This window comes from Drosophila yakuba, chromosome X (assembly GCF_016746365.2).
Source record: "Drosophila yakuba strain Tai18E2 chromosome X, Prin_Dyak_Tai18E2_2.1, whole genome shotgun sequence".
Classification (NCBI taxonomy): Eukaryota; Metazoa; Arthropoda; class Insecta; order Diptera; family Drosophilidae; genus Drosophila; species Drosophila yakuba.
Window position 1 is genome coordinate 7,503,830 of NC_052526.2, and position 24,857 is coordinate 7,528,686.

The 24,857-nt window shown below is 42.0% G+C and overlaps 3 protein-coding genes across 6 annotated transcripts; 2 read left to right on the forward strand and 1 right to left on the reverse strand.

The window, feature by feature from the left end:
• LOC6524575 (26S proteasome non-ATPase regulatory subunit 5) lies at positions 1-1,954 on the forward strand. The gene is made up of 2 exons (XM_002100396.3): positions 1-1,215; positions 1,275-1,954. The coding sequence occupies exons 1-2, from the start codon at positions 71-73 to the stop codon at positions 1,642-1,644; spliced, it is 1,515 nt and encodes a 504-aa protein (XP_002100432.1). The 5' UTR covers positions 1-70; the 3' UTR covers positions 1,645-1,954.
• Positions 1,703-24,547, reverse strand: LOC6524576 (relaxin receptor 2). Of its 4 annotated transcripts, none has more exons than XM_039370983.1 (18): positions 24,119-24,545; positions 14,359-14,811; positions 14,189-14,300; positions 13,979-14,050; positions 12,172-12,249; positions 11,922-11,993; positions 9,686-9,757; positions 9,541-9,612; positions 9,310-9,453; positions 9,162-9,233; positions 7,987-8,130; positions 7,773-7,889; positions 3,411-3,646; positions 3,231-3,345; positions 2,866-3,010; positions 2,654-2,808; positions 2,522-2,595; positions 1,703-2,472 (listed from the first exon to the last, which is right to left on the reverse strand). In XM_039370983.1, exons 1-18 carry the CDS (start codon positions 24,150-24,152, stop codon positions 2,183-2,185), a joined length of 2,457 nt encoding a protein of 818 aa, XP_039226917.1. In that variant the 5' UTR covers positions 24,153-24,545; the 3' UTR covers positions 1,703-2,182. The 4 variants fall into 4 exon arrangements, with proteins under 4 accessions (XP_039226917.1, XP_002100433.2, XP_039226913.1 ...); XM_002100397.3 differs by having other exon boundaries at positions 24,134-24,544; XM_039370979.2 differs by having other exon boundaries at positions 2,654-3,010; positions 24,119-24,547.
• Positions 19,620-20,311, forward strand: LOC6524579 (dnaJ homolog subfamily B member 14). The gene has a single exon (XM_002100400.4). The coding sequence runs from the start codon at positions 19,723-19,725 to the stop codon at positions 20,107-20,109; it is 387 nt and encodes a 128-aa protein (XP_002100436.1). The 5' UTR covers positions 19,620-19,722; the 3' UTR covers positions 20,110-20,311.
• Positions 24,548-24,857: the final 310 nt, after the last annotated feature.

Sequence of the window (24,857 nt, forward strand, 5' to 3'; positions counted from 1 at the left end):
TCTTCTGAAATCGAACAACGATAGGTTTAAAACCGACTTTGTCATTTCAACACGGAAAAAACAAAAATCAATGGAGGACAGCTGGTGGGTGGCCAATTTAAAGGCTCTGGAGTCGAGGCCACAACGCCTTGAGGCGCTGATCACGATGAACACGACCATCGCAAAGGACGCGGCTCTTTCGCGGCAAATCATTGAACGCCTGCTGACCACGGCGGAGTTGTATGACTGCGCCAATTCCGCGGCGGATTCGCATGTTCCCAAGGATCAGGCTGTGGACGTGACCCTGGAGTTGCTGGGCCACTGCCTTGATCAGCTGGCAATGGACACAGCCGACGAGCAACTGCCCAGTTTGCTGAGACGTGGCTTGACCCACCAGAATCCCGCCTTGCGTGCCCTGGTGTTGGCCAGGTTGCTCAAGGAGCTGCGCCGCCAGTTGGTTGCCGGGCAGGTTCGCACCCTGCCCAACAATGAGCTTATATTCCTCATCTTGGACGAGCTGAAACAGCCGGATACGGAGGGCACCTCACTGGCCATCAATATACTGTCCATTGTGCTTGTTCAGCGACTCAGCGATGCCGATGTGCAGGCCAAACTAGTGCACCTCCTCCAGCAGAATGAGATCGTGCGCTGTTGCGCCTACGAATTGGCAGTGGTGCTGGCCAAGGAGAGTGCCGCCACGCTCAGTGCAGTCAAATTTATTCTGGACGCTGCGCTCAGCGAACTGGACAACGACGATGTTTTATTGCAGGCCAGCGTCATGGAGCTCCTAGTGCCACTTGCTAAACAGAACCATGGTCTCTCCTACATGGAACGGCGTCGTGTTTTGGATATAATCAGCACACGGGTCCAAAGCATCGAGGAGCATCCGTTAGAAGCCCTGCTCATACCCAGCATTATGAAGTTTTTCGGCAAAATTGCCGCATACCAGCCTCTGAAGATCATTGCCGGCTACCCGCACATGCTCGCCTGTTTGTTCCAGCAGCTGCAATCGGAGGATGAGAGTATTCTGCCCACCGCCATGGATACGCTGGCCAATTTGGCCAGTACTCCGCAGGGTAAGATGCTCCTGCACCTGCACTTCAACGCGGCCGTGGAGGAGTCGTTTAAGATATATGGCTCGTACACTAAGAAGCTATCGGCGCCCATCAAGGAGCGGCTGCTCAACTCGCTGGATGTGATTTATGAGGTGGAGACACCGCCCACCAAAGAACTCAAGTAATTTTGCACTTCATACTTGAAAGTTTTTTCTTACTAATCATTCTCTTCTTTTTCAGTGCCATTCTTAAAAGCTGGTACGAGTGCTTCGCTGGGGGAGCCCATGCCAATGTTATCATGGACCTGATCAACACCCCGTTCCCTGACCTACAAATGGCCGCATTGGCGCTGTTGAAGACCATTTGCAAGTACGACTGGGGCATTGTAGCTCTTAAGAATACCGGCGGTGCTGTGGAGTTCCTGCTGTCGCGTCAAAGGGATCTGCACAGGAACATTAAGTATATCAAGTGGCAAATCATGGAGATTCTGTCCGCCAGCGCCGAGTTCTCGCCCACCGAAACCGTCCGTTTTACGGCCTACGTGAACGAGGGACCCTATCACGTTCAGGCGGACCTCGATATAGCCACCGAACCGCAGGGCAACGCCTAGAGGTCGGTATGCCAAGCATTTGCGGCCTTTGATTATAAATCGTATGTACAGCGACAGGTTCAATTAACATCTGAATATGTATTTAAAGAATTACAATAAGATTTAACTATTAGATCACATGTAACAATGCCCCATTGAGCAGGTCGAATTAATGGGGATGCAACAAATAGTCAGAATATTCATTGGACAATTGTAAGTGGTTTGCCTTAAAGCGATTGCTAAAATATCAACTTTTGTAATTTACATAGAAAGGATTGAATACCTTCTGAGGGCAAAGTAAATCATTTACAATAAAGAAACTTAAATACAATATGCTTGAGTCTAGCTGGAATATCTTGTCTAACAGCTAATGCAATTATAATTTCAAAATGAGAATAATCAGAATAATAATAAGTACGTGAAATGCCAAAAGTTTAAGGGACCAATTACATGGAAGTGTCCTGTGTTGGAGCCACCCACCCTCTAACCTCTAGCCCCACTTGTATGTTGTATGTAAGTCTGTTGATCTCGTGCTGCATTTGAAGCCAAGTTACGCCGCCTACAGATAGCTCATCTGCCGGTGGGACATTCGCTTTCGCCCCGAACCGCCGCCCACACCGCCGCCCAAGTGCGCCAAACTGACACTCAGTCCGGACTCGTAGGCAGTCTGCGTTTGGGATCGGGTCTCGTTGTTCACCAGCGAGCAGCTGGGCAGTGTGTGACAATAGCGACGCAGCTGTTGCTTAAACGCCGCCGTGGTCAATGTGTAGAGCACTGGATTGAGGGCCGAGTTCACTGGCAGCACCAGTACCGCCAACCAGGCGTAAAGATCGGGCGAGATTTCGCAGCCTAAAATGTATATATTTAATAATATAAAAGCTGTTGCACTTAAACTCACCTGAGAGGGCAGCCACTTTGACCACGATTATGGGCAGCCAGCAGGCGCAATCGGTGGTCACAATGATGGCAAAGCTATACAAACAAGATATTTCTTTAATGAAATCCTTTTCCTGGGATTAAGCAAACTTACCGAGTGGCCACCACATTTTCGCGACCGCTGTGAGTGCTCCGCATTCCGCCACCGGAATCCCTTATCGCTTGCAGCATTCTGATGTAGGAGAACAGGATGAAAACCAGGGACAGCGTGTTGACCAGGATGAACAGCAGCGCCGAGTACTCCCAACCCTGTAATATACATTTTTGGAATGTGTAAGCAATGCTTTCCAAGGAGCGGCTGCTTACCTTCGCATAAGGATCGTGGATATGCAGGGATAAGCAGACACCATTGTTGCCGTAGAAATGGTTTCCGAAGTACGGATTGGGCAGAAGTGGAGCAGCAGCTAATGCGAAACTTATGCCCCACAACAGCAAGAGACGCAGGACAATTCTGGGAAAATGGGTAGCTTTTTTAATAATTTATAATAGTTTACACAAACTACAATGAAGCAGTAAAAGCAAACATAATTGCATTAGGAACAAAGTTTGTGAGGTAAATAAAATGCTGGGCATTTGATATTTGAGCAGTCAACAAATCAGAAAGTGTCTGCAGCACAAGTAATTAATCTAATAGAATAAACAATAACTTTTTAATACAAACGAACACTTACCGAACTTTTTCCGTATCCCGCGGCTTGAGGGGCCGCGTCACAGACATCAGGCGATCCCAGGTGACCAGTGTGAGCAGCAGCGTCGACGACTGGCAGCTGAAGGTGCTGAGGAAGCCTACACGGCGTATACGTGATAATTCACATAAGCAATGTGCGATGGCTAGGATGAAGAATACGCACCTGCGAAGGCACAAACACCGCTGTGGCGCCAAGCCTCCTCGTATTTGATGTACTCGCCGCGAAAACTAATGTCCGCACAGGCAATCAAGGTGAGGTAAATGCCCATGAGGAAATCACTGGCGGCCAAATGGCGGAGGTAGAGCGAGTGCTCCACGTTGCTCCGTGACTTGTAGAAGTAGCGTCCCAGCAGCACCAATAGGTTGCCCACCACGGCAATGGAGGCCATCACCCAAACACTGTTCCAGCAAAAAAAAGTGCACGGTTAGAAAATAGTTACGCAAATGTTCGCTTTTAGCAGCTGGTAAAAACTTAAAGTTACTGCTATTTCGTTGTGAACTTCAAGTATGCGTATAAGACTTAACTGCAAACGACTATAAAGTTTATATATATTTATAGATATTTATTATCCCATTTTCTCTGTGTGCATTGAAATAGAAATACAGGAGCATCATTTGCGACCTTCACTTGGACAATTGTCGTTATGCCGCTACCCATAAATTCCAGCAATTAAAGGAAATTTAAGTCTTCCCTGCGGTGAAGACTTCATGTGCTTGTGTTTGTGGCTCGCACAATTGCCAATTGCCCGGTTGGTGTGCCTCATTATTGCAGTTCTGCTGACCAGGGAGGTGTGGCCATGGATGCCCAACTGGAGTGGAGTCCCGAGACTTGGGCACAAAGCAGAAAGCACAAAGCAGAAAGCATCAAGCACAAAGCAGAAAGCATCAAGCACAAAGTAACATCAGCGTTCTGAGGAGCAGCAAATAGTGAGAGCCAACTGTGGTTCCAAGGCAATTGTGTAGTGTCTGCATGATGATTAGGCGAATGGATGGAGGGACCTGTAATTTATGCCAGCCTTCCACTTCCCATTCATTGCCAACACTTCCGTTCTGATTATGAGCAGCCATCAATTATGCTTGACCTAAGAAACAGCTGTCAATTTCATTGAATTACCTAATTAAACAAAGATGCAGCTCGCAGCTCCTTTCCGACCCTTAATATAAACTGAATCAGGAAAGTAGAAGGCGAGAGTCTGACGCCATGTGAAATAAACCTTATTGTAATCCCGTTTGGTAGCACCAAAAAATTGTCTTTTTTAATCGGATATTTTCAATTGGAGTTTTCGCCATAACTTTGCCAAAAATGGTCGCACAGTTAAAATAAAAACTGTTTTGTGATGCTAATAAACATAGCTAATTATGTCTATCCCTACTTTTTCGATTTTGGCAAAAAAAAAAATTGACAAATTTTTTCATTTTCGATAAGGGGTACCATCATCAAAATTTGAGAAAAATTACAAAAAATTAGCATTTTAAAGTATGCACATGGATCGATAGGGAATTTTGTTACGAATTCAACGAGGTATGGCATTCCTCTTTTGGCAACTACTTCTATTGCTATCGAAAAAAAATTGATTATTTTTTATCAAAAAATCGAGAAAAAAATGTTTGTAAAAAAATCGGATATTTTCAATCGGGGTTTTCGCCATAACATGTCCAAAAATTGCAGCACAGTTAAAATAAAGACTGTTTTGTGATGCTAATAAACATAGCTAATGAAGTCTATCCCTACTTTTTCGATTTTGGCAAAAAAAAAAATTTCACAAATTTTTGCATTTTTGATAAGGGGTACCATCATCAAAATTTGAGAAAAATTACAATAAATTAGCATTTCAAAGTATGTACATGGATCGATAGGGAATTTTGTTACGAATTTAACGAGGTATGGCATTCTTTTTTTGGACAACTATTTTCACTGCTATCGAAAAAAAAACTGTTTATTTTTAATCCTAAAATTAACCAAAGAAAAACAATGAAATGTCCCAAAAACCGGACATTTAATCCGAGTTTTGTTGGGAAAATGGAGATTTTTCGAATTTCAGATACCAGGCAAACAGAAATGTCAGGAAGTGGCCAAAGATCATTGCGATTTTAGTAGCCACCTACTGCTAATTATGATTGCCTGGTGCATAAAACAATGAAATGTCCCAAAAACCGGACATTTAATCCGAGTTTTGGTGGTAAAATTGAGAGATTCTCGATTTCAGATACCAGGCAAACAGAAATGTCAGGAAGTGGCCAAAGATCATTGCGATTTTAGTAGCCACCTACTGCTAATTATGATTGCCTGGTGCATAAAACAATGAAATGTCCCAAAAACCGGACATTTAATCCGAGTTTTGGTGGTAAAATTGAGAGATTCTCGATTTCAGATACCAGGCAAACAGAAATGTCAGGAGGTGACTTTGCAGAATTTAAATCAAGCGAATAATTCCTGATCATCTGGTCAGCGTTTTCCGACAGATCCTAAAAGTATGCAACGGAATTTCGGCCGCAGAAAGAATTTCTTCCTGCAGCCTAAAAGTATGCAGCGAAAAATGAATGAATGTTGCTGCACATCAGCTACAAATGTTGCATACTTTTGGGCTGATGGAAAAGATGAAATCAGCGGATCGTGAATTTCTTCGTTGCCTACTTTCGGGGGCTGCTTGATTTTAAATTCTGCAAAGTCACTTCCTGACATTTCTGTTCGCCTGGTATCTGAAACTCGAAATATCTCCATTTTTCGGCTTAAAAGTCCGGTTTTTGGGACATTTCATTGTTTTATGCACCAGGCAATCGTAATTAGCAGTAGGTGGCTACTTAAATCGAAATGATCGTTGGCCACTTCCTGACATTTCTGTTTGCCTGGCATCTGAAATTCGAAATATCTCCATTTTTCGGCTTAAAAGTCCGGTTTTTGGGACATTTCGTTGTTTTATGCACCAGGCAATCATAATTAGCAGTAGGTGGCTACTTAAATCGAAATGATCGTTGGCCACTTACTGACATTTCTGTTCGCACGGTATCTGTTTTGTGCTGCTAACAATATCAATGCTATTTTATATCAAAAAATTAAAAAATAAAAAAAAGTCGCTGGTTGCGGTTTAAAATTTCTTGTTAGCACTTCCTTTCTCTCTCTCTCCTCCTCCTCCTGCGTGCAGTAACAACACCATAATGTTGTAAATTTGAGGGAAGTGCAATTGAAAGTGGAGGTTGGGAATCCAGGTGGCTAATAAAAGTGGAAAATGGTCTGAGAAAGCAGGGAAATGAAGCGAACTGGAAAAACTGGAAGCCACGCCAACGACTGGAAAACCTAAAGTATTTAATTTTTATGAAAACGTCAACTTAGAATAATGAAATAATGTTCTAAGCACAAAAGTAAATTCTCGCCGGCACCAGCATCCTTGTAGTCCTGTATCCTTGCTCTACAGCATCCTTATGTTTGTCTGGCTGTGTGTGTGCACATACTGGTGTTTGCTTTCGCTGTGAACACATCGAGATGGAGATGAAGATGTGGATGGAGATGGAGGTGGAGGTGGAGGTGTGGATGTGGATGGAGTTGAAGATGAAGACGTCGGCATGCAGAGTGTGTGTAAAATGTGTAAAAGGCAAACAAACAACCCGACAAGCAAGGAGCGTAATTTTCATTTTCAACAGGAATACATCCTAGACGACGACGATGAGGCGATGGCAGGCAGCCAGATAATCACTCAGCACACTTGATGACAAGTGACTGCCGGTTGCCAGTTGCCGGTTGCCAGTTGCCAGTTGCCAGTTTCCAGTTCCGAGCTCCAAGTTCCGAGTTCCCTATTTTCCGTTGAGAGTACCCAACAGTTGTTGATGGGACTACTTATTTGTCTTGCCAAGTATGTTAGCTACTTGGCCAAGATACCCAATACAGCGGAGACAAGCGCCAATGTTTAGACAGCGGGTCTAGCCACTTCAAAAGGCACGAATTTGGGCGTTGAGCGATTAGCACAACGAATACGAAAGCAGCGGGTAATTGGCGCCAAACGTGGGGCGCCACGAATGCTGTGCAGTTCAACACATCAATTGAATAATTGAGCACTGCCGTTTGATCCAAAACTCGTGATTTCAAATCAGAATCTGCAGAGTTAGAACTCAATGTGTTGACATTCTTGAAAAATGCAAAATCCACACTATTAACTTTGGGAAGCAATTCAAGGCAGTCGTGTAAGCCCTCACATCTATTAATTAAGTTACTTAGATCAGATTGTATTTGAGTGCGCTCCTGTGTTTGCAAATTCCCCTCGTAGGCAGAACACTGCAGTTCTCGCACCCTAATTGCAATTGCAATTGTGTGTCGGTTAAACTTCGAAGGCCATAATGACAATGATTTAATTGCAATCTAATGAATGCGATTCGCACACAGACCGCAATGCGAAGCGGGAAGCTCAAGTTTCGAACGCTCTTGGCCTCCGTCGGTCATTTTGCAAGGGCTCTTAGCTTGATTAAATCGAAATCATCTTATCAACTTGCGTACTGGGGCTTAGTACTTCTACGTACTTACTATAGTACTTACCTGCCTCGCAATATCTGATTGTCCAGCAGATGCAGCTTGCTGCTGATGCCATCGCCATGTGGATCGCAGACGCGGACATTCATGGCGGCGCTGCACAGATGGAACCACGAGAAGTAACTGCCGGCGACAGATAAGCAATGGTATTTTTAGGGATGTGTATTGCTCTGCTTGCCCATAACCATTACAATTTGGCGATGTGGTTGGTGTTACTCACATATAATCCAGGCTGCTCAGGTTTTTTAGGACCCGCGGATCAAGGGTCTGGAAGCGATTGCCCGTTAGCAGCAGGGAGCTCAGGTTCTTCAAACAGGCGAAGGCCTCCAGGTCGAATCCTTCGATCCGGTTCTCGTTCAAGTGTCTATTTGGGGGGAAAATGGGAAAGCGAAAAGGGAAATCGGAGAGAAAGGCAGAACATTTAGATGAAAGTGGTTAACACATCAGAGCCGCGCGGCTTTATGGGCCAACGCATAAAAGCCAAGCATTCGGTTTTCTTTTTTTGCATTCGCTTATTTGCATTCGAGATTGGTTCCGGCAGTGGAAGGGGGGGAAAAGTTGTAAAGGGGGGGGTGTGTAAAAAAACAAGAGGAGTTCAGAGCTTAGGTTCAGGCATCCGACTCAAAGTTTCATCATTAAAGTTGGGCCACCGATGCCGTGGCACGTATCCGGCATTTGTCCGCCCATCTTTCTCTCTGATGTTTTCCTTGAACATATCTATCTTTTGATTTTTGCCCTGCATGCAAATCATTCCACAGGCTGTATTTTTTATTATTTTTTTATTTTTTTTAGTTTTGTTTTCGTTAAGCCTCCTCAATATGCATTACATGAATGCCACGGACGACGGCGATGGGTTGGTTAGCTTCCATAAACTCACAGCGAAGTTTTCGCAAATGAAAAACTGTCAGCTTTTTGGCTTTGCATTCCTTCGGCCAGGCCACATAGCATTATTGATAAATGAAATTCCTTGGCCGAAGCGTAACTTAAACGGCAATAAATCCAAATGACACTTTCTCCCACTTTGCCCACCACTTTCTCTCCCCCCTGTCACTCAACTTCTGCTGTTTGGGATCAGAAATCGGAGGTCCCCAAGTCTCCGCTGGTCATGGGAATCATGGAAGATGGGTAGCCCAGCAGAGGGAAAATTCCATCAGAGGTCAGAGAAGTGGCACTTGTTTGTTCGATACCCTTCCATAATGCTGCCCCAAGGGGTATGCTCGAATTCGGACATAGCCAATATGTTTAGTGATAGATACTTGGCATTAGATACTTGTTCAAATTTACGTGTATATTCTAGTCAAGTAACCCCATTACCCACAAGAACTCCTACACACAAGGCTTATAACTTTACAGGGTATTTTGCAGGTTTTTCGTTTCAAGTGCAGAAAGACTTACAATCCTTGTAGATTGCTGAGATTGCAAAAGGTCTCATCTCGAATGTGGGATAATCGATTGCCAGCCAGAAATCTGCAATAGGCAACAGATTGATGTATTTATAGGTTTACTTTCTACTTTCTACTTTCTCCCTGGCAAATCTACTCACAAATATCGTAGGCGTGGAAAGGGGAATGTATTCGCGGCGATTTCCTCGATCTGATTGTAAGCCAAGGACAATGTGTGCAGATTGAGCAGGCTTCTGGGAAATCCCTCTGCATCCAGACGCTTTAAGTGGTTTTCGTTCAGATAGCTGCAGGATAATAACAACAACTCTATATATACATACATATATGCATGTGTATTCAGCAAAGGATTTTGAATCAGGAGCGCTACTTACAGCACTTCCAAATGCGGCAGTTGGGCAAAGACCTCGGCCTCAAAGTTGCCAATGCGATTGCCACGAAGGTCGCTAAAAACCAATATTTAATTTTACAACAAAATTATGTATACTTCATATTTGCTTTTATTTTTCAAGCACTTACAGCTCCTGTAACTTGTGTAGATTCCGAAAATCGCTTCGCTTCAAATGGTGCAGGTGATTGCGTGCCAAAATGCTGACCACCCATCCCGAAAAAGAAATAAAAATAAAAATAATATGAAATGGATAAAAAATCGCATTTTAATGCTGAAAAGTTGGCAACAAAAGCCGATGCAATTGCATTCAGGCAGTGAAAAGTCGGCGCATATATCTTGATTTTAATTAGCCATTAAGCGCAAGTAACAAACGCCACACGAGAAAATGCACTTTTAGCCCCAGCGAAACATTTGCCCAGCTGAACGCCATTGCTACACCGCAAACAAAATCGTTGCGATAAATTAGTAAAAGGGGAAGCTATAAAGCTAAGCTGAGTATCTGATATACTCTCAAACTGTTTAGATACATAATTAATCCTATGGATACATAGATACAAAATATTTTCTATAGCATTCAATTCCTTATCTGATTCTTGTTGCAGCAATTTTTCTCTCTGTGTGCGATTGTCAACCGGACAGAGACAGTGCCAACTTTCAGGCCACTGCCAAGTGCAGCTGGTCCTCCGGATTCGTTGGCGCCGGAGACGGAGTGCAACGGATATATGTATCTCCGTCCCCCTTTCGCCCGCAATCCAAAATCCCAAATCCGAAATCCGAAATCCGCCTTCCGCCGCAAAAGTGTAACTGAGTTGTTTATGTGTTTTCGTGTGCCGGCAGTTTTGTCTATTTTCAAAAGAGGCATTATGAATGGAAAATGAATGGCGTATAAGTCGTCCTTTATGCATTTATAATATTACGTCTTTCAGTGGCAAAAACTATTTTAATTGGATCTCATTTCAAAGTAGAACTTAAAAGTATGTGTTCGTAATGTCATGAACATGGAATTTCCTAATGTTCTAATAATATTGAACTTTAACACTTAAACTTGAATCAAAGATTATACAAAAATGCTGAAAGATTATACAAAAATGCTGAAAAAGAGCGTTAGAATTCGTTTATAACCGATTCGTTTAATCGGTAAGTTTTGGCCTTTACCACTTGCTTTTTTGCCAGCTGGCGTTGTTATTGTTTTTCCACTGTTTTGGGGCGGTGGAAAAAGGAAATGGAAAAGGGGGCGTGGGCCCTTCGAGTCAGTGCACAAAACAAGCTGAAAACTTTTTAACGTCTGTGCTAATATTTTTATGCTCCGAGGCCGCGCAGAGCAAAAAATGCGTTAAGGAAGTTAGGAAGTGAGTTGGTGGTGGGTGGTGGGTTGGGAAAATTGGGAAAATCGCCACAACAATGAGGGAAAAATGCGATGCCACATTGTCAGTCGATTGGGCAAGAGGTTGGCTTTAATCCGGCAACAATGGGCCAACTTTATGGGCCAACAAAGGTTGACAGCAATTGTGATTGTGATTAGCATCGACTGCCTGCACATACAGCACACATATGTGGGTTTCCACTGTGCCGACTCAATTCTCCCATGAGTCGTGATATAATCGACCACCCAACCCTCCACGTTTATTGGCAATTACTGGATTTTTGTCATTTAGCACCTCCGGGTGGCCAAAAAATAATGGCTTTTTATCGCAGCATATCTCTTTCGGCCCTTTCGAAAATGGTTCAATTTCGCACATTTGTACATTGTGTGCATAGTTGTGGCTGTGCAGCAAGCCAAGTTTCTGTTGTTCTTGTCTAATTTGATTTATGCTTAATTAGCATTTACTTGCACACACATAAATGTGTGTATTCGCTTTGCAATTGTATTTTTTATTGAGCCTTTTTTTTTATTAATACAAATGGCCGGCTAAGCCAGCGGATGAAATAAATAAGACACTAATGCTGCGCTGAAATACGGACTGTACATCCGGCAGTTCATTGCAAATCAATGTTTTATGCAAATGAAGGAAAGATTGTGTGGCATATTAAACAATTTGAATGTTGTTAGGCACGCCATAAAATGCTAGTACTTTTATATACTCATATGAAGTGGTGTGAATCCTTTTGTGGTTGCAATGGAAAAGTATCTCATATTAATTAAACCAGCGATTAAGTTTGGTGAGTCTCATCTAAATGCTCAAATTGCAAATAAACCCTGAGCATAGATTTCTTTCAATAAGCTAAAACCGTCTATCTAGCTGAGCTCATAATTGGCCAATTTACAATTGACCTATATCCGCGAAGCAACCGGAAGTTGGCCATAAAGTTGGTGGCTATATAAAGCATGAAGCATTAACGAACATCGAGTGAAATGATACTTACAGAATACTCAATTGATTGCCCTCGGGGAAGAAGTGCTCCGGCAGATGCGGTAATTTATTATCGTCCATATAACTGGAAGGACATAATCATGAGCATAAGTTGTAGCGGGGAAATTATTAAAGATGCGAGATGGGGTTGGGGAAAAAAACAAAAAAAAGCCAGAAAACTGTTAAGTGCACATAAATAATGAGACTTAATTATGAGTTATTGTTGGGAGTGGGTCACATTGCTGCCGGGACAGGATACTCACAGGGTCCTCAGTGGGTTGTCCGCCAGGCGATCGAATGCATGCGAGGCAATCTCACGGATTGAGCAGAACTTCAGCACTCTGAAAATAACAAAAAAAAAAATATATAAAAAATAAGTAAACTTAAATAAAGTAAACAGAAACGTGGGCGAGGACACACAAGTGAATATAAAACGTAATAAATATGAGATTCAATTGTAAACTTGGCCACAATGGGCGTCGGCTGAAAAGTTCCTCCTTATAGCTGCCATAGCTACCATAACTTTGTGACCCCCACTTCCCCCAAGACGAGATATGGATAATAATGCGCTTTGTTTTCGTCGTCTCATTGTTTTGGCCCCAAAAACTTCGCCGCTGCTCATTTGTATGTGCGAAAATAGGGGACTTGCATTGCGACTTCATTAGGAGCTTAATTTGCAATTTAATTTTTCAATTGACTGCAAATTTACATTTTTAAGGAATTTTTGCAGTTCTTAGGCTTGTGTGTTTATGGCTAAAAGTTGAATAAGCCCACCTATTTTTAGATGTAATTGTCACCTTAAATTTCTTTCGCGGAAATTCATTCGCTAGCAAAGAAAGCCAAACAAAGTTGTCTGTGCCTTTGGGCTGAAATATTCATCATCTGAAATCTGGCCACGCAATCGAGGGAAGATAAATGTGAAAAATTCAATGACTTGTTGAAAATATCCCAGGGATATATAAAAATAGGGCGAAGGGCGATTGGAGCCACTGGAATATCCTTGTTGATCTCCCCCTCGGTTTTTCTCACAGGGATGTGTGTAAATTGGCGGTCGGGAAATCGTATTTGCTGGAATGACAAGAAACTAAATTCCGCTTTTGCAAAACTTTGCGTCTTCAATTCGAGCTGAGATTGGTTAAAACTTTAATGGCAACTGAGAACTTGAAAAGTCACTGCAACACTCGACGAAAAAAGCTGTGAGTTTCTATTCTGTATGTATTTGTTATATTTAGGTATTAAGCAAGGATGATTATATATCCTATAATATATTATCTAATATATATTTTTGTAACTATTTCATTTTTACCATTAAAACGATTTAAATATCCTGAAAATATAGCTTTTATACACTTTTTGCTCTGTGTACTCTGCACCCAGCATTGTGTAGATTTATACCTAGATCGTGCGAGAGCTTGCGAAAACAAGGACTCTGTGGATGTCCATCTTCAGTGAATGGCGATACGACATGCACCACGAGTGTCTGTTTTAAGTCGGGCCACTATGTCCTTTGGCACAGTGACACATAAACTGCAACACGATGCCGTCTGGCTCTGCATATGTACGGATGAGTTTCTGAGCATCTGGTTAGCTACGTATCTACGTATGTTTAGCGAGCTTCGAGAGGCGCAGAGTCCTGGCTTATCCTTCCGGCTGTTTGGCTGTCTGGTTTGTACGTAATTTGTATGTGCGCCAGCGTGTGATGGCCACCAGTGATACGGACGCAAGGACAACGACCACGTCGACTACGACTACTTAAAGGCACCATTAAGGACACAGCATGTCGCTAATATTCAATGCGGTCTGGTCTGGACTGGTCTGTTCTGTTATGTTATATCCTCGTCCTCGTGCTCGGCCGCCTCTTAAAAATTTGAACATCCCCACAATCGCTTGCAGCCGCTGCAGTTAGAGTCATCTGCTTGCATTTCCGTTTTAATTAAGAACCCGAACGGGTGTGTTATGACATCCCTTAGTTTATTTTGCGCCCACAAACACCCAAGAAACTATTACTCACCGTAAAGAATGTTAATAGACTTTGCTTAAAATGCTCAAGACTTTAAAGTGTTTACTTACAGGCTCTCAACGTCTGGCAATTCGGCGAAGAAGTTCTCATGGATGGTTTCGAAATTGTTTCCCGTTAGATCGCTGTAAGTCATAAAACCGCATATAAATTACATTTTACAGTGCAAAAGTGATGCAATTTTAATAAACTTATGACTGCTTAGTATTGAAATTAGCAATGCATTGCAAACATCTATAATAAACCAACGCAACTGTACTTACAGCGTTGCCAGATCGTGCTGCGGCAGTCGTTCTGGTATATCGGTTAGCTGCTGGAATCGGCACAGAATTTCATCCCCTCGACAAGGACAGGAAAAGTTCTCGTTGGGCCAAACTAAGTAAAGAGTAGCGTTGTATTTAAATTCGAGAATTAGCCAAAAGGATGTACTTACGACACTCGCCAATCCTGAGATTGTCGTGTCTGCCGAAGGGCTGTTTCCTGTACAGGTGGTCCCAGTACTTGGCGTCCACCTCGTTCACACAGTTCACCTCATCCGATGCGTCATCGCAGTCGACACTGCCGTCGCAGTTGGCCCGCTGTGGAACGCATTGCGCCGTGGTGTTGCAGTGGAAATAGCCGCCAGGACACTTGTCGGCGGAGTCGGGCACCAGGATAACGGACTCAGCGCCATCGATTACGCCCAGCAGCGATATCACCTCTCGCACGGGCGCTTCCGCCTCTTTAGCGTCCGCCACTTCCGCTTTCAGTTCCGTTTCCGGTTTCGTTCCAATTCCCTTTCGTATTCCCGCTTCGTTTGCCATCCTTGTCGCACCTTCTGCTCCTTGCGCCGCCTTAGAGGCAAGTGCGAGCAGGATGCAGAGAGTAATAGTGATGGGCAGGCGAGCTGAAAGTGATCAGCAAGGCGATAACGATTAGTCAGCGTTGTTATCGAAGCAGCAAGCTTGGTATTAAAAAAAGGATCTATGCAGATTTGTATATTAAAATACAATAGAATTCATAAATATACAAATATTCCGACTTGAAGAACAGAAATTGCTGTTGCCAGGCAGTGAATAGAATGTAGAGAGGTTATTAACCAAGCTAAAAATAGCACCCAGGAAGTAATTGGAATGCTACCAGTCAGAATGAGAATGTAGAAAGCCCAGAGCCATTTGGCTAACTTATGGCCAAAGGGAATCCACAAACGTAAGCAGCAAAAAGCATTAAAAAAAAAATATATAAGAGAACAGATTTTCAACGCGTTGAAACAAACAGATGCTGTTGCCTATTTGGCTCCATAAATTTCTTAAGCAAATGGGGCCGAAATATTTGTTTAACCAATTAAATGGGTTAATTAGCATTCGATTAGCCGAAAAGCGAAATGGAAGTGAACACTCTTTGGCCCATTCATTGATGTTTTGCCCGATGCAAATATTGTACATATGTAGGTAGTTTCGTATATATTTTGTATATATTTTTTATATATTTTGTATATATTTTTTATATAGTTCATACTAGTATACACTGAGCACGCATTGAAGGAACTTCCCTTGAGACTGTTGTCAGTGCGTTTATCATTTTTAACGATTGCACTTAAATGCGTCGCCATTTCCAACACGCCCACATGGACATGGAATCGCAATTGATTGTGATCGAAATGGTATAGCCGATAGCTGGGGGAATATTGGATATTTGAAGTTGCAAACTGTAAATGGCGAATATGTAAAATGTGTAATCAAATTGTTTGTAATAAAAATTACGCACAGTACATTTGGGGCTCAATGGCGATGAAATGGTCCGTGAAATTCCGCCGCAATCCCTTTCCCTTCTTTCCCTTCTGCCATCAGGACACATCTGCAGGACATTTTTTTTGTTCACGACCCCACAATATGTAGTATTCATATTCACTCCCCTTCCTCAGCCATTCGAAATCCTTTCGATTTCAGTTGGGCCTTCGATAAGGCATCATCCACATCATCAGCATGACTGGCTGACTTTCTGATGGACACGACGGCATGACAGCAAATGAAAAGAGCATAATAATGAAATGAAAGTGTACCTGTACAAAAAGTATAATTATAATGCGAAAAACGGGCAAGGTAAACAAATGCAAATCAAATTAAATCCGGCCAGGAAATATATTGAGCTCATGGGGTAATGATACCATCGAAGTTTGTGTACCCTGTGTCGCAAATGCCAATATAATTATGGGGCAATGTACAAGTTTATACAAGTTGCTGTGTAGAATCTCCTTTGGCTTCGTGTCTCATATTAATCACTTTTGGAAAATAGCATAGCATTGTTAAATACATTTCTGGTTAAAGCTACATTTGCGTTGATTATCATATTTGTTGTTAAAGTTAAACAAACATGCGAGCCGCAAAAGAAAAACATGCACTTCGCCAAATTGAAAAGTCAACATAAATACACAAATATTGTGCAATCTGTTGTTGATTTTAAGTTTTAATTTTGCTATTTTTAGACACAAAAGGGGAATGAAAGGGAAATAATAATAGGGCCACCGTTTGCAATTTGCTTAAAAAACATATTTGCCGATCGGGAAATGGAAAATTTCAGGCAGTCAAAAACATATGGCCAGTGCGCCATGTTAATCCGCATAAACAAGGACCCCGGGATGTCCTTCCTGGATGGGCGATTGCAATGCACAGGAGGTCATAACTCAGACGCGGCGGAGAGGAGAACGGATTGCAATTACGGCCCGAGATGCAGACGGGCGACTGGAGACAGTGAAGCGTCAGGAAAGCAGGAAAACAGGAGGACAGGAGCACCAGGAGGATAGGAGAACCAGGAGGACAGGAGAACCAGGAAGACAGGAGGAGCAGGAAGAGAAGGACTGCCACAATGGGAACTGAACTGAAATGGAAATGGAAATGGTGCGCAGGGGCGGCGGCGACTCTATAAAAGTGTAATTAAGCGCGCCATCCAAAGGCGGGAATGGGTATCCGAATGCCAGGACAAGCACAAGGACAAGGACATAGCGCGTTTGACACGTGTTGCTAATGTGCCCCCTTGCACATTGGGGGTTTGTCAAGCCAAAGGCACTGGAACTCTGGGGCAACTCCGCAGCAATCCAATCCAATCCCATTCCATCTCAACTCAACTCAACTCATTCAATTTGCCCCGGAAAACCCGACGACGAATGCCGCCGATGGCATATCAACGTTTTGTCAACACATTTGCGGCAAATTGAAATGTTTGATGTGTGCGGCTTGGACTCGTCTGGCTACTGCCATGATTGATGAGCTAGATCTCAGCAGGGGGCATCCTCATGCGGACTACGCTTTTCCCCCATTTTCCACAGCTTTCCTCGATTTTTTTTCCATCCTTTGCAAGTGCATGCTGCAGCGAAGGCGTTTCACTCAGTAAATATACTTTTACAACTTTGTAGCTCATAAATTCTCATTGAGCCACTCAAAGAGGTGGCACCACTGCCCCCCATTTCCACACCCATCATCCTAGGAACCTTCACTGGGGAAAGCCTAATTGCAGAGCAAATTTTTGGCTAAATGCTTGAATTCTGCATTCCTGAACTGAACTGAAATTCCGACAAACATTCAGGCTAACCAAATACATGCAGTGAAAGAAATATGTATTGGTTCTGTTTCAACTTCGTTTCAAGCATATAGTTTTCTAGCTTTGCTATTTAAGATATTCCTCTCAGTGTACCAGCACTCCCCTACACTTGTGGGTGGTCGGATAACCCTCAAAACGAACTCCGATTTGTTTATCCAGTCTGACCCTTGCCCCTCCCCCACCCACGTGACCTTCAGGAATCATCGTTTTCGCTGGGCGGCGGGGCGGTGGGCGTGGCGCAATTAGAAGAAACAGAAACCTAATAGGAACTCACGAAAATAGAAGTCAATTGGACGGGCCGAGTAGGTAAACAAATTATCTGCAGTTCGATGTTCGATGTCCGATGCCCATTTCAACATTTCAATGTCCGTCGATCAATATCTATTGGATCATCTGATGAATCACAGTTCTCGACTCAATAGATAGAATATAATAGAATAGAATTATAATTGTGGCCAATCATACACAACTAACTATGCACTTCCATTAGAAAACTCAAAAGTTAGCATATGTATGTACATATGATGAATTAGTGCGAATGTTTTGTTTAAGGATTCGCACCATCTAATTTATGTGGCAAACAAAGCGAATATGAAATGGATTTGGAATGGGAATAAGCTATATGTCTATATAGCACCATTACGACATTTACTAACAACAAAAGAACAGCTGAGAAATTCCAAAAGCTTTATTCACTACGCTCCGTTTCGCTGCCTTCAACTGTTTAGATTCAAACGGATTGCGAGTTCAATTTTCGCTATTGGATGGGAATTTTTATACCCAGCCAAAGTGGAAAACAAAAGCACTGCGATGCAAAGTTTTTGGCTAACAACAAAGTTGTAAACATCAAATTCGACTGGGAATTAAAAAATATAATAAGAACAGAAAAGAAAAGAAGTATAAAAACAGCAGCGATTGATAAACAAAAAAAAGGCTTGTCAAGTGGCCATTCGCAATGCGCTAAGTACATGCGAGTATATCAGTCGACTGTGAGATACATATGTACATATCTATGAGATACATATGTACATACATATCTATGAGATACATATGTACATATATCTCATATCTCTAGAGGGGATTTTTTTTATTTAAAGCTAAACAGCGGATGCTTAGCCATTCCATTTGGGAGATTCATTTGCGTTTGCCACACTTAATTACCCGATGGAAATTAATCATTTCATCGCTCTGGCGGATGCGGACCCCAATGGGAAACCATCCCAATGATTAAGGGACACGAATTGGAATCGGATGATATGCTGGGTTTGATCTGGTGGTTTGCTAGTGGGTGGGTGGGTGGTGTTTGTCAATAGTTCGGCTATTTGAACTGCCGCTGACAGCGGCGGCAAGAGGAGCGAATACAAATGAAAACAAATGCGATGCGAAATGCTTAATGCCCATGCGATTGCTTTTGAGGGGTCAGGGGTTAGGGGTTAGGGGTCAGGGGTCAGGAGTCATGTGACACAAGAAAACCGGGAAAGTCCTGCCGAAATTAAGCGGCCTCCTTTCGATGCACCGCGAGAAAATAGCAACGAAACTTTCAATGGAAACTATGGAAATGGAAATATAACTCTATTTGCGAGCAAATTTTGTGTTCTTTAGTCTGATAATCTACTGTATAGCAATAAGCAGAAGTAGTATATAGATTTTTTCTCAGTGGAATTGCCCGATTTGCCTTATTGCTTCTATTTGCCTTACTTTTCTGGTTTTTTTTTAGCTGTCCTTCTCAGTTAGGCTTCAATCAGGGAATTACGCTAGCCATTTTTCATTTTTCCACTTGGCAGGGTCAGAGGTCACATCACTCACACACAGGCACACGTCCGCACATATGTAAATACCGTTGTTTTATCTTCCATTCCTATTTGATTTAGCATAAAAAATAAACCCCCGTCTGATTGCTGTCCCTTAATGTTTGACCCAAATTAAGGAAAGTCCAAAAAGCTGTGCATCATCATATTAATTTGATGTCCTTTTGCGTAATCCCAATTGGAAGTCAACTTTGATCTGTAGTTCGTTTTTAATCGAAACTCCATGCTGGGGAATACCCCTAACGATGCCCCTAGCGATATTTCGATATTCGATCTTCGATGTTCGAACTGTGAGCCAAGAGAGAGCTATCGATAAGTCACAAACAGTCACCAACACAAAAGCTTGTTGCATTGCGTAGTAGAAAGAAAAGTAAAAATCTATTATATATTTCATCACAACTATATCAGCAAAAATGGAGGAGGACCATTACATGGTACTGGGCGTGGATCCCAAAGCCAGCGAGCAGGAAATCAGGCAGGCCTACAAGCGAATGGCACTCATTTACCATCCGGACAAGAATCAGCATCCACGCACCACGGCTTACTTCCGGAAGATCAAAGACGCATTCCACGTACTCTCGAATGCGACGACCAGGAGGGAGTACGATCGATCTTTAAGCCGCAGGGAGCCGGAGGCGGAGAGGAGGTATTCTTCTGGATCTGGAGGACAGCGACATAACCTACAGGAGGAGTCCGTGGACACACTATCCATCATTGGCGCTGTGGGCGGATTGCTGGTGGGTCTCTTCATGGGATACGGTGCCTTCAAGGCATTAAACAGCTCGAGTAACAACAACTAGGTGATACATCTAGTCGGCACAGAAAATATTGGCATTAAAAAAAAATGTATGAATTATCAAAATATGTTAATGATAAAATGTAGTAACAATTTAGGATGCTTTACGAATTGAATGGCGTAATTCAAATTTCACAAGTAAACGAAATGTATGGTATGCTGTAAATAATTGGAATAAAACGCGCTTTCTTCGCGCTGAAAACAAAGTGATTACAAACATGTATTTCCCCTTGAAATCAATGAGATTTCCCAGGTGCAATCGGTACACCTATGAGCTACTTTACGTTTAATCCGAGATAATCGATTGAAGCGGACAAGCTTGGAATATATGATTCAAGTTGTTCCACAAATTATTTGCTGCAGAAGCTGTAAAAAGTTTTCAAATGCCAAGGAAAACTTCCGTGCAATGCGCCCAAACTGGATTCTCCTAGGTGTTTCATTGGGATTTGTTTATTTTGGGAATTCAATTACTTGCCAACTTGAAATTGAACGAATAAACAATTAGATAAGTACTTTGATAGGAAATCGGTAAATAGTGTTTAATAGTTAAACAATTTTACAAGTGCATAGATACATGGTAGATATGTTTGAAACATATGTTCGAGGAAAAACCAGTAAAGCCACAAAAAAACCCAACTCTTGTTGCACCATTAACCATTTTGCTTTGAGGGCCAAATGTGTTTTCACTTCATTAGCGAGCTGCGTACGGCTGCAGGACCTCTGATCCCTTGGGATTTCCATTTGCCAACCAAAATAATGGGTAATGGATCCATTCGCACTTCAATCATATAAGAGCTCTATGAGCCCCCGTCCCCAATCTCAAATCCCAATCACTTTCCATTCGGCGATTCCCGGTCTCGGCCCTTCCTGCTTTATCCTCCTGCTCTTTTTTTGTTGGCAATCATTCAGAAGGCCCAACATGTCCGCTTCGGATTCAGAGTAAGATGCCTTAAGGCAGCACCACTTCCGAGTGAACCCCTAATGAGGCATAACCTTTATGGCGGGCACTGTACTGCCATTGCCGCCGCCATTGGCAATTCAATTATGCGACGCCTCAAAAAAGAACACCACAAAATTATATGGATTACTTGATCAACTTAAAAGCCGCCCCACTGGATGGATCTGCACTGCACCCACGCTCCGTAACTTGATAGTGGGCCTTCAATTCATTGGCCCTCTGGAAATTGGACATCGGACAGCGGACATTGGGGGCATCGATTAGCGTCCGCCGGATAATGATACGGATACGGTCCCGTCCAAGTGGAGATGTCTATGCGGATGCTTAGGAATATGGGCGCACTCGAAAAAATATAATAGATTTAAGTTGGCAAATTTAAAGCAGCAAAACTACACGTATTTAATTAAAGGGACTCTACCGATTAGAGGTGGAGGAACATCGATTAACATTGACGGTTTTCTACATCGATATTTCGATGTTTCCAAGCGCCGCCAACAACAATATTAATTACAATCGATCATTTATTTTGGTTTATTTTATTAAATTGATCGAAAAACAAAGGTGTTTAGTTGGATGCTTTAATATATCTCTATCTCTATCAACTTTTGTTGCTTATTTATATTTACCGATCACATATTTATTCGAGTGTGCCACTGGAGGCTAATGGATCCGCTGCAGTGCACCCACACACGGAGCAAGTGAAACCGTAGAGCCGCTGGCCCATAAATAACGATTGCTGGCCGTATTCAAATTACCTAAAAGCGGTTAACCGGAGTTGGGTGCAAAGTGGGGATATGGGGATTATTACTCCAGAAGCATATCACCATATTTTCGGGTGGTATTCGCCCGCCAGCGACAAGTTCTTAAGTGGAAAATCGCCGGGCTTCCCCTTACACATTTCCCATATGAACGTGTATTTATGCGTGTGTGTGGGTGTCTTTGGGTCACGGAAAATCGGAAAAAAATTGAGCAGTTGTGGGCGGACTTTCACCCTTTTTCGCATTCGCCCGCCTGACTTACAATTTGTTTTTTCCGCTTCTCCGGAAAAATTTGCCCGGTTTTCTGCTCCAGCTTAAGCTTTGTAACTAGGATTAAGTCTTACGGCGGGGCAAACTGCGTTTTATAAAAATATATTTACAATTAAAAACGGACCAATTTAACTAGCATTTCGCACCTTTCTCATTTCTTGGCCATGCTTATCCTTATGCCATCTCTTTTAAGCCGCAAAAATAATTTCGTTAATGAATGGTTGCTTAAAATGAAATGCAAGTCAATTTATCAAAGTAAAAATATAAGTACATGTTGGGAAATATGTTCCAAATCCAGATGTTACTCTAACTAAATGCCCTCATTAGGTAATTCCACAACTAAGCTTATTATAAATACAGACGAAGAAAAAACTAATAATTACCCCAAGCAGCTTACGCAAATAGTTTTGGCGAATTTAATAGAATTTGAGAGGGGGCAAAAGGGGAGGGGAGACTACCCCCACTTAATTGACACATTCCACTTGCTTTTCGTGGCTCATTAAAAGATGTGGTTTGTGGCGAGGCACCAGACAAATAATCCCAGTATCTATATATATATAGTATATATATATGTATATAGTATATAGTATATAGTATATAGTATATAGTATATAGTATATAGCATATAGTGGGGATGAACGGATTTGTCTAAGCTGCCAACGCAGTTACAACTAATAACACAACTTTTGGGGCGTCAAGCGTTGTCAGGTCAGCGCCCATTTTTCTGGCCACAGGAACCACAAGGACCCTAGACCACCCTAGACCACCCTAGACCACCCTAGTCCACCCTAGACCACCCTAGACCACCCTAGTCCACCCTAGACCACCCTAGACCACCCTAGCCCACCCATTCACCTTTTTAAACCTTCTCGCCTAGGCATTTGCAATACATTCGAGCTCATAAATCTAAACGGCACCACGCACTTACACTTAATGACATTTATTACAACATTTTAACACACAGAGCCAGAAATAGACAGAGATAGAAATAGACATTGCCGGCGGTGGGTGCGAGAGAGAGGGCGCGAGAATCCAGCCATTGGGGCGTCAGCTCCATTTTAATAACATAAATTAATATGCAAATTGGAACAGAATTTTAATTGAAAATCGTTTCGATAAAAATACATTTCGGCCACAGGGTTTGTTCGTTGCATTTTCGAACTGCCAAACCGAATTCCTGTCAATCATCAATATTTTGATTGGATGCTGTAAAATGTTTTGGCATAATCATTTTCAATTTTTACACCTCAGAAAACCTGAATCATTTCTAATACTTTTCATAATTCTTACAATTTTTGGTATATAACAAACAGTTCATTTTCTAAAACTTTTAATTTATTTTAATAATTATTTATATAAAATATTTAAATATTTTAAAAAATTTGGCAACGCACTGGGAAAAAAAACTTTTGTATCTAATGCACTTTTTATTCTGTTTCCCCGAGTTCTTTTTGTGCAAACTTTTTTGTACAAACTTCTTGCTGCCCTTTGAACTTTGTGAAACATTCAGGTTCGTTCGTCACTTTTGCACCTTTATGTGCATACAACTTTTGGAATTTTTTGGTAAAATTTTTACAGTTTTAGAACTTTTAAATACATTTTTAGATTAAATACTCTTTGCAATCACCATCCATGTGCAACAGTTTCTATCCATTTGAAACTTTCCCACTGTTTTGTTATATTATTTATATTGTCTTAGCTTTCATTTAATTTTGAATTATGCAAACTTTAAATAACTTCTGTGCTATGAAAACTTAAGCAATCTACTTAATATCTCTTTTATTTTGCAAATTTCCTACGGTAGCACATTTGAAATCCCCAATTATCCACCTAACAATCCAAAATTCCCAGACAGATGGTCAATATCTTGATCGGGTTTATTATTATTATTTCGATTCGCGTTAAAATGCCACACAAACAATGCGGATTAAGTAGATAAAAACCTATACACATGGAATCGGGGAATATCTGGCTTCTATAACTGCACCAATAAATATACACACAAACAAAAAAGGGGTATTGTTTACTTTTCCGAGACGTACGCATGATCACTATTGACATCCAGGGAGTTCTTCGCTCGTTTTTTCCACCGTTTCACCGTCTCAACGGGCAATAAACAATATTTAATTATAGACTCTGATGGGCACAGCAAAAAAAAAATACAAAAAAAACAACAAATAAAACAAAATGAATCAAACAATACAACTTCGCCGCACTTCAGTGTGAGATCGCGGATCTGTGGATCCAAAAATATATATATGTATATATACACGGATCACCGCGGGAAATAGTTGAATTTGAATCGAATTTTAGTTGAATTTTAGTTGAACTTTAGTTGAATTCTAGACGATTTTTGGTCCGCAGTGCCGCGCGTTCGCTGCCAACGATAACAAACAACTGAGCTGAAAAAAGCCGAGCGAACGCCTGCAACATGTGGCATGCGGCTTTTCCAGGTGCCCCGCCCACTTACCGCCCAACCAACCCCAACCACCCACCACCCATCGCACTCATTCAGCGCGCCGGCTGGCAATTTATGAATGAAAAGCTGAACGGGAAAAGCTCGAAAGCTGCAAAGAAAAGCGTCAAGTTCAAGGTGAAAAGCGCGTCGGAAAAGCTCAGGAAGTGAAAATGCTGAGAGCCAAAAAGGAGTTTTCAAATATGCATATATATGTGATAAATAAATAAGGAAGTAAACTAAGATATTATGGGTGTCATTAGGCAAGCAATGAGTTAATAAATTAATTTATAATTATTTATTTAATTTAC

What these genes read in the sequence shown, in the direction of transcription:
- LOC6524576 (XM_039370979.2), bottom strand. Translation starts at nt 24,152, where the DNA reads ATGTCAATAGTGATCATGCGTACGTCTCGGAAAA. An exon ending in CATGCGTACGTCTCGGAAAA is followed by an intron (nt 14,812 to 24,118) that starts GTAAACAATACC and finishes GATCACTTTCAG; the next exon opens with CTCGCCTGCCCATCACTATT. An exon ending in CGGTGTTTGTGCCTTCGCAG is followed by an intron (nt 3,346 to 3,410) that starts GTGCGTATTCTT and finishes TACGCCGTGTAG; the next exon opens with GCTTCCTCAGCACCTTCAGC.
- LOC6524575 (XM_002100396.3), top strand. Translation starts at nt 71, where the DNA reads ATGGAGGACAGCTGGTGGGTGGCCAATTTAAAGGCTCTGGAGTCGAGG. An exon ending in CCGCCCACCAAAGAACTCAA is followed by an intron (nt 1,216 to 1,274) that starts GTAATTTTGCAC and finishes CTTCTTTTTCAG; the next exon opens with TGCCATTCTTAAAAGCTGGT.
- LOC6524579 (XM_002100400.4), top strand. Translation starts at nt 19,723, where the DNA reads ATGGAGGAGGACCATTACATGGTACTGGGCGTGGATCCCAAAGCCAGC.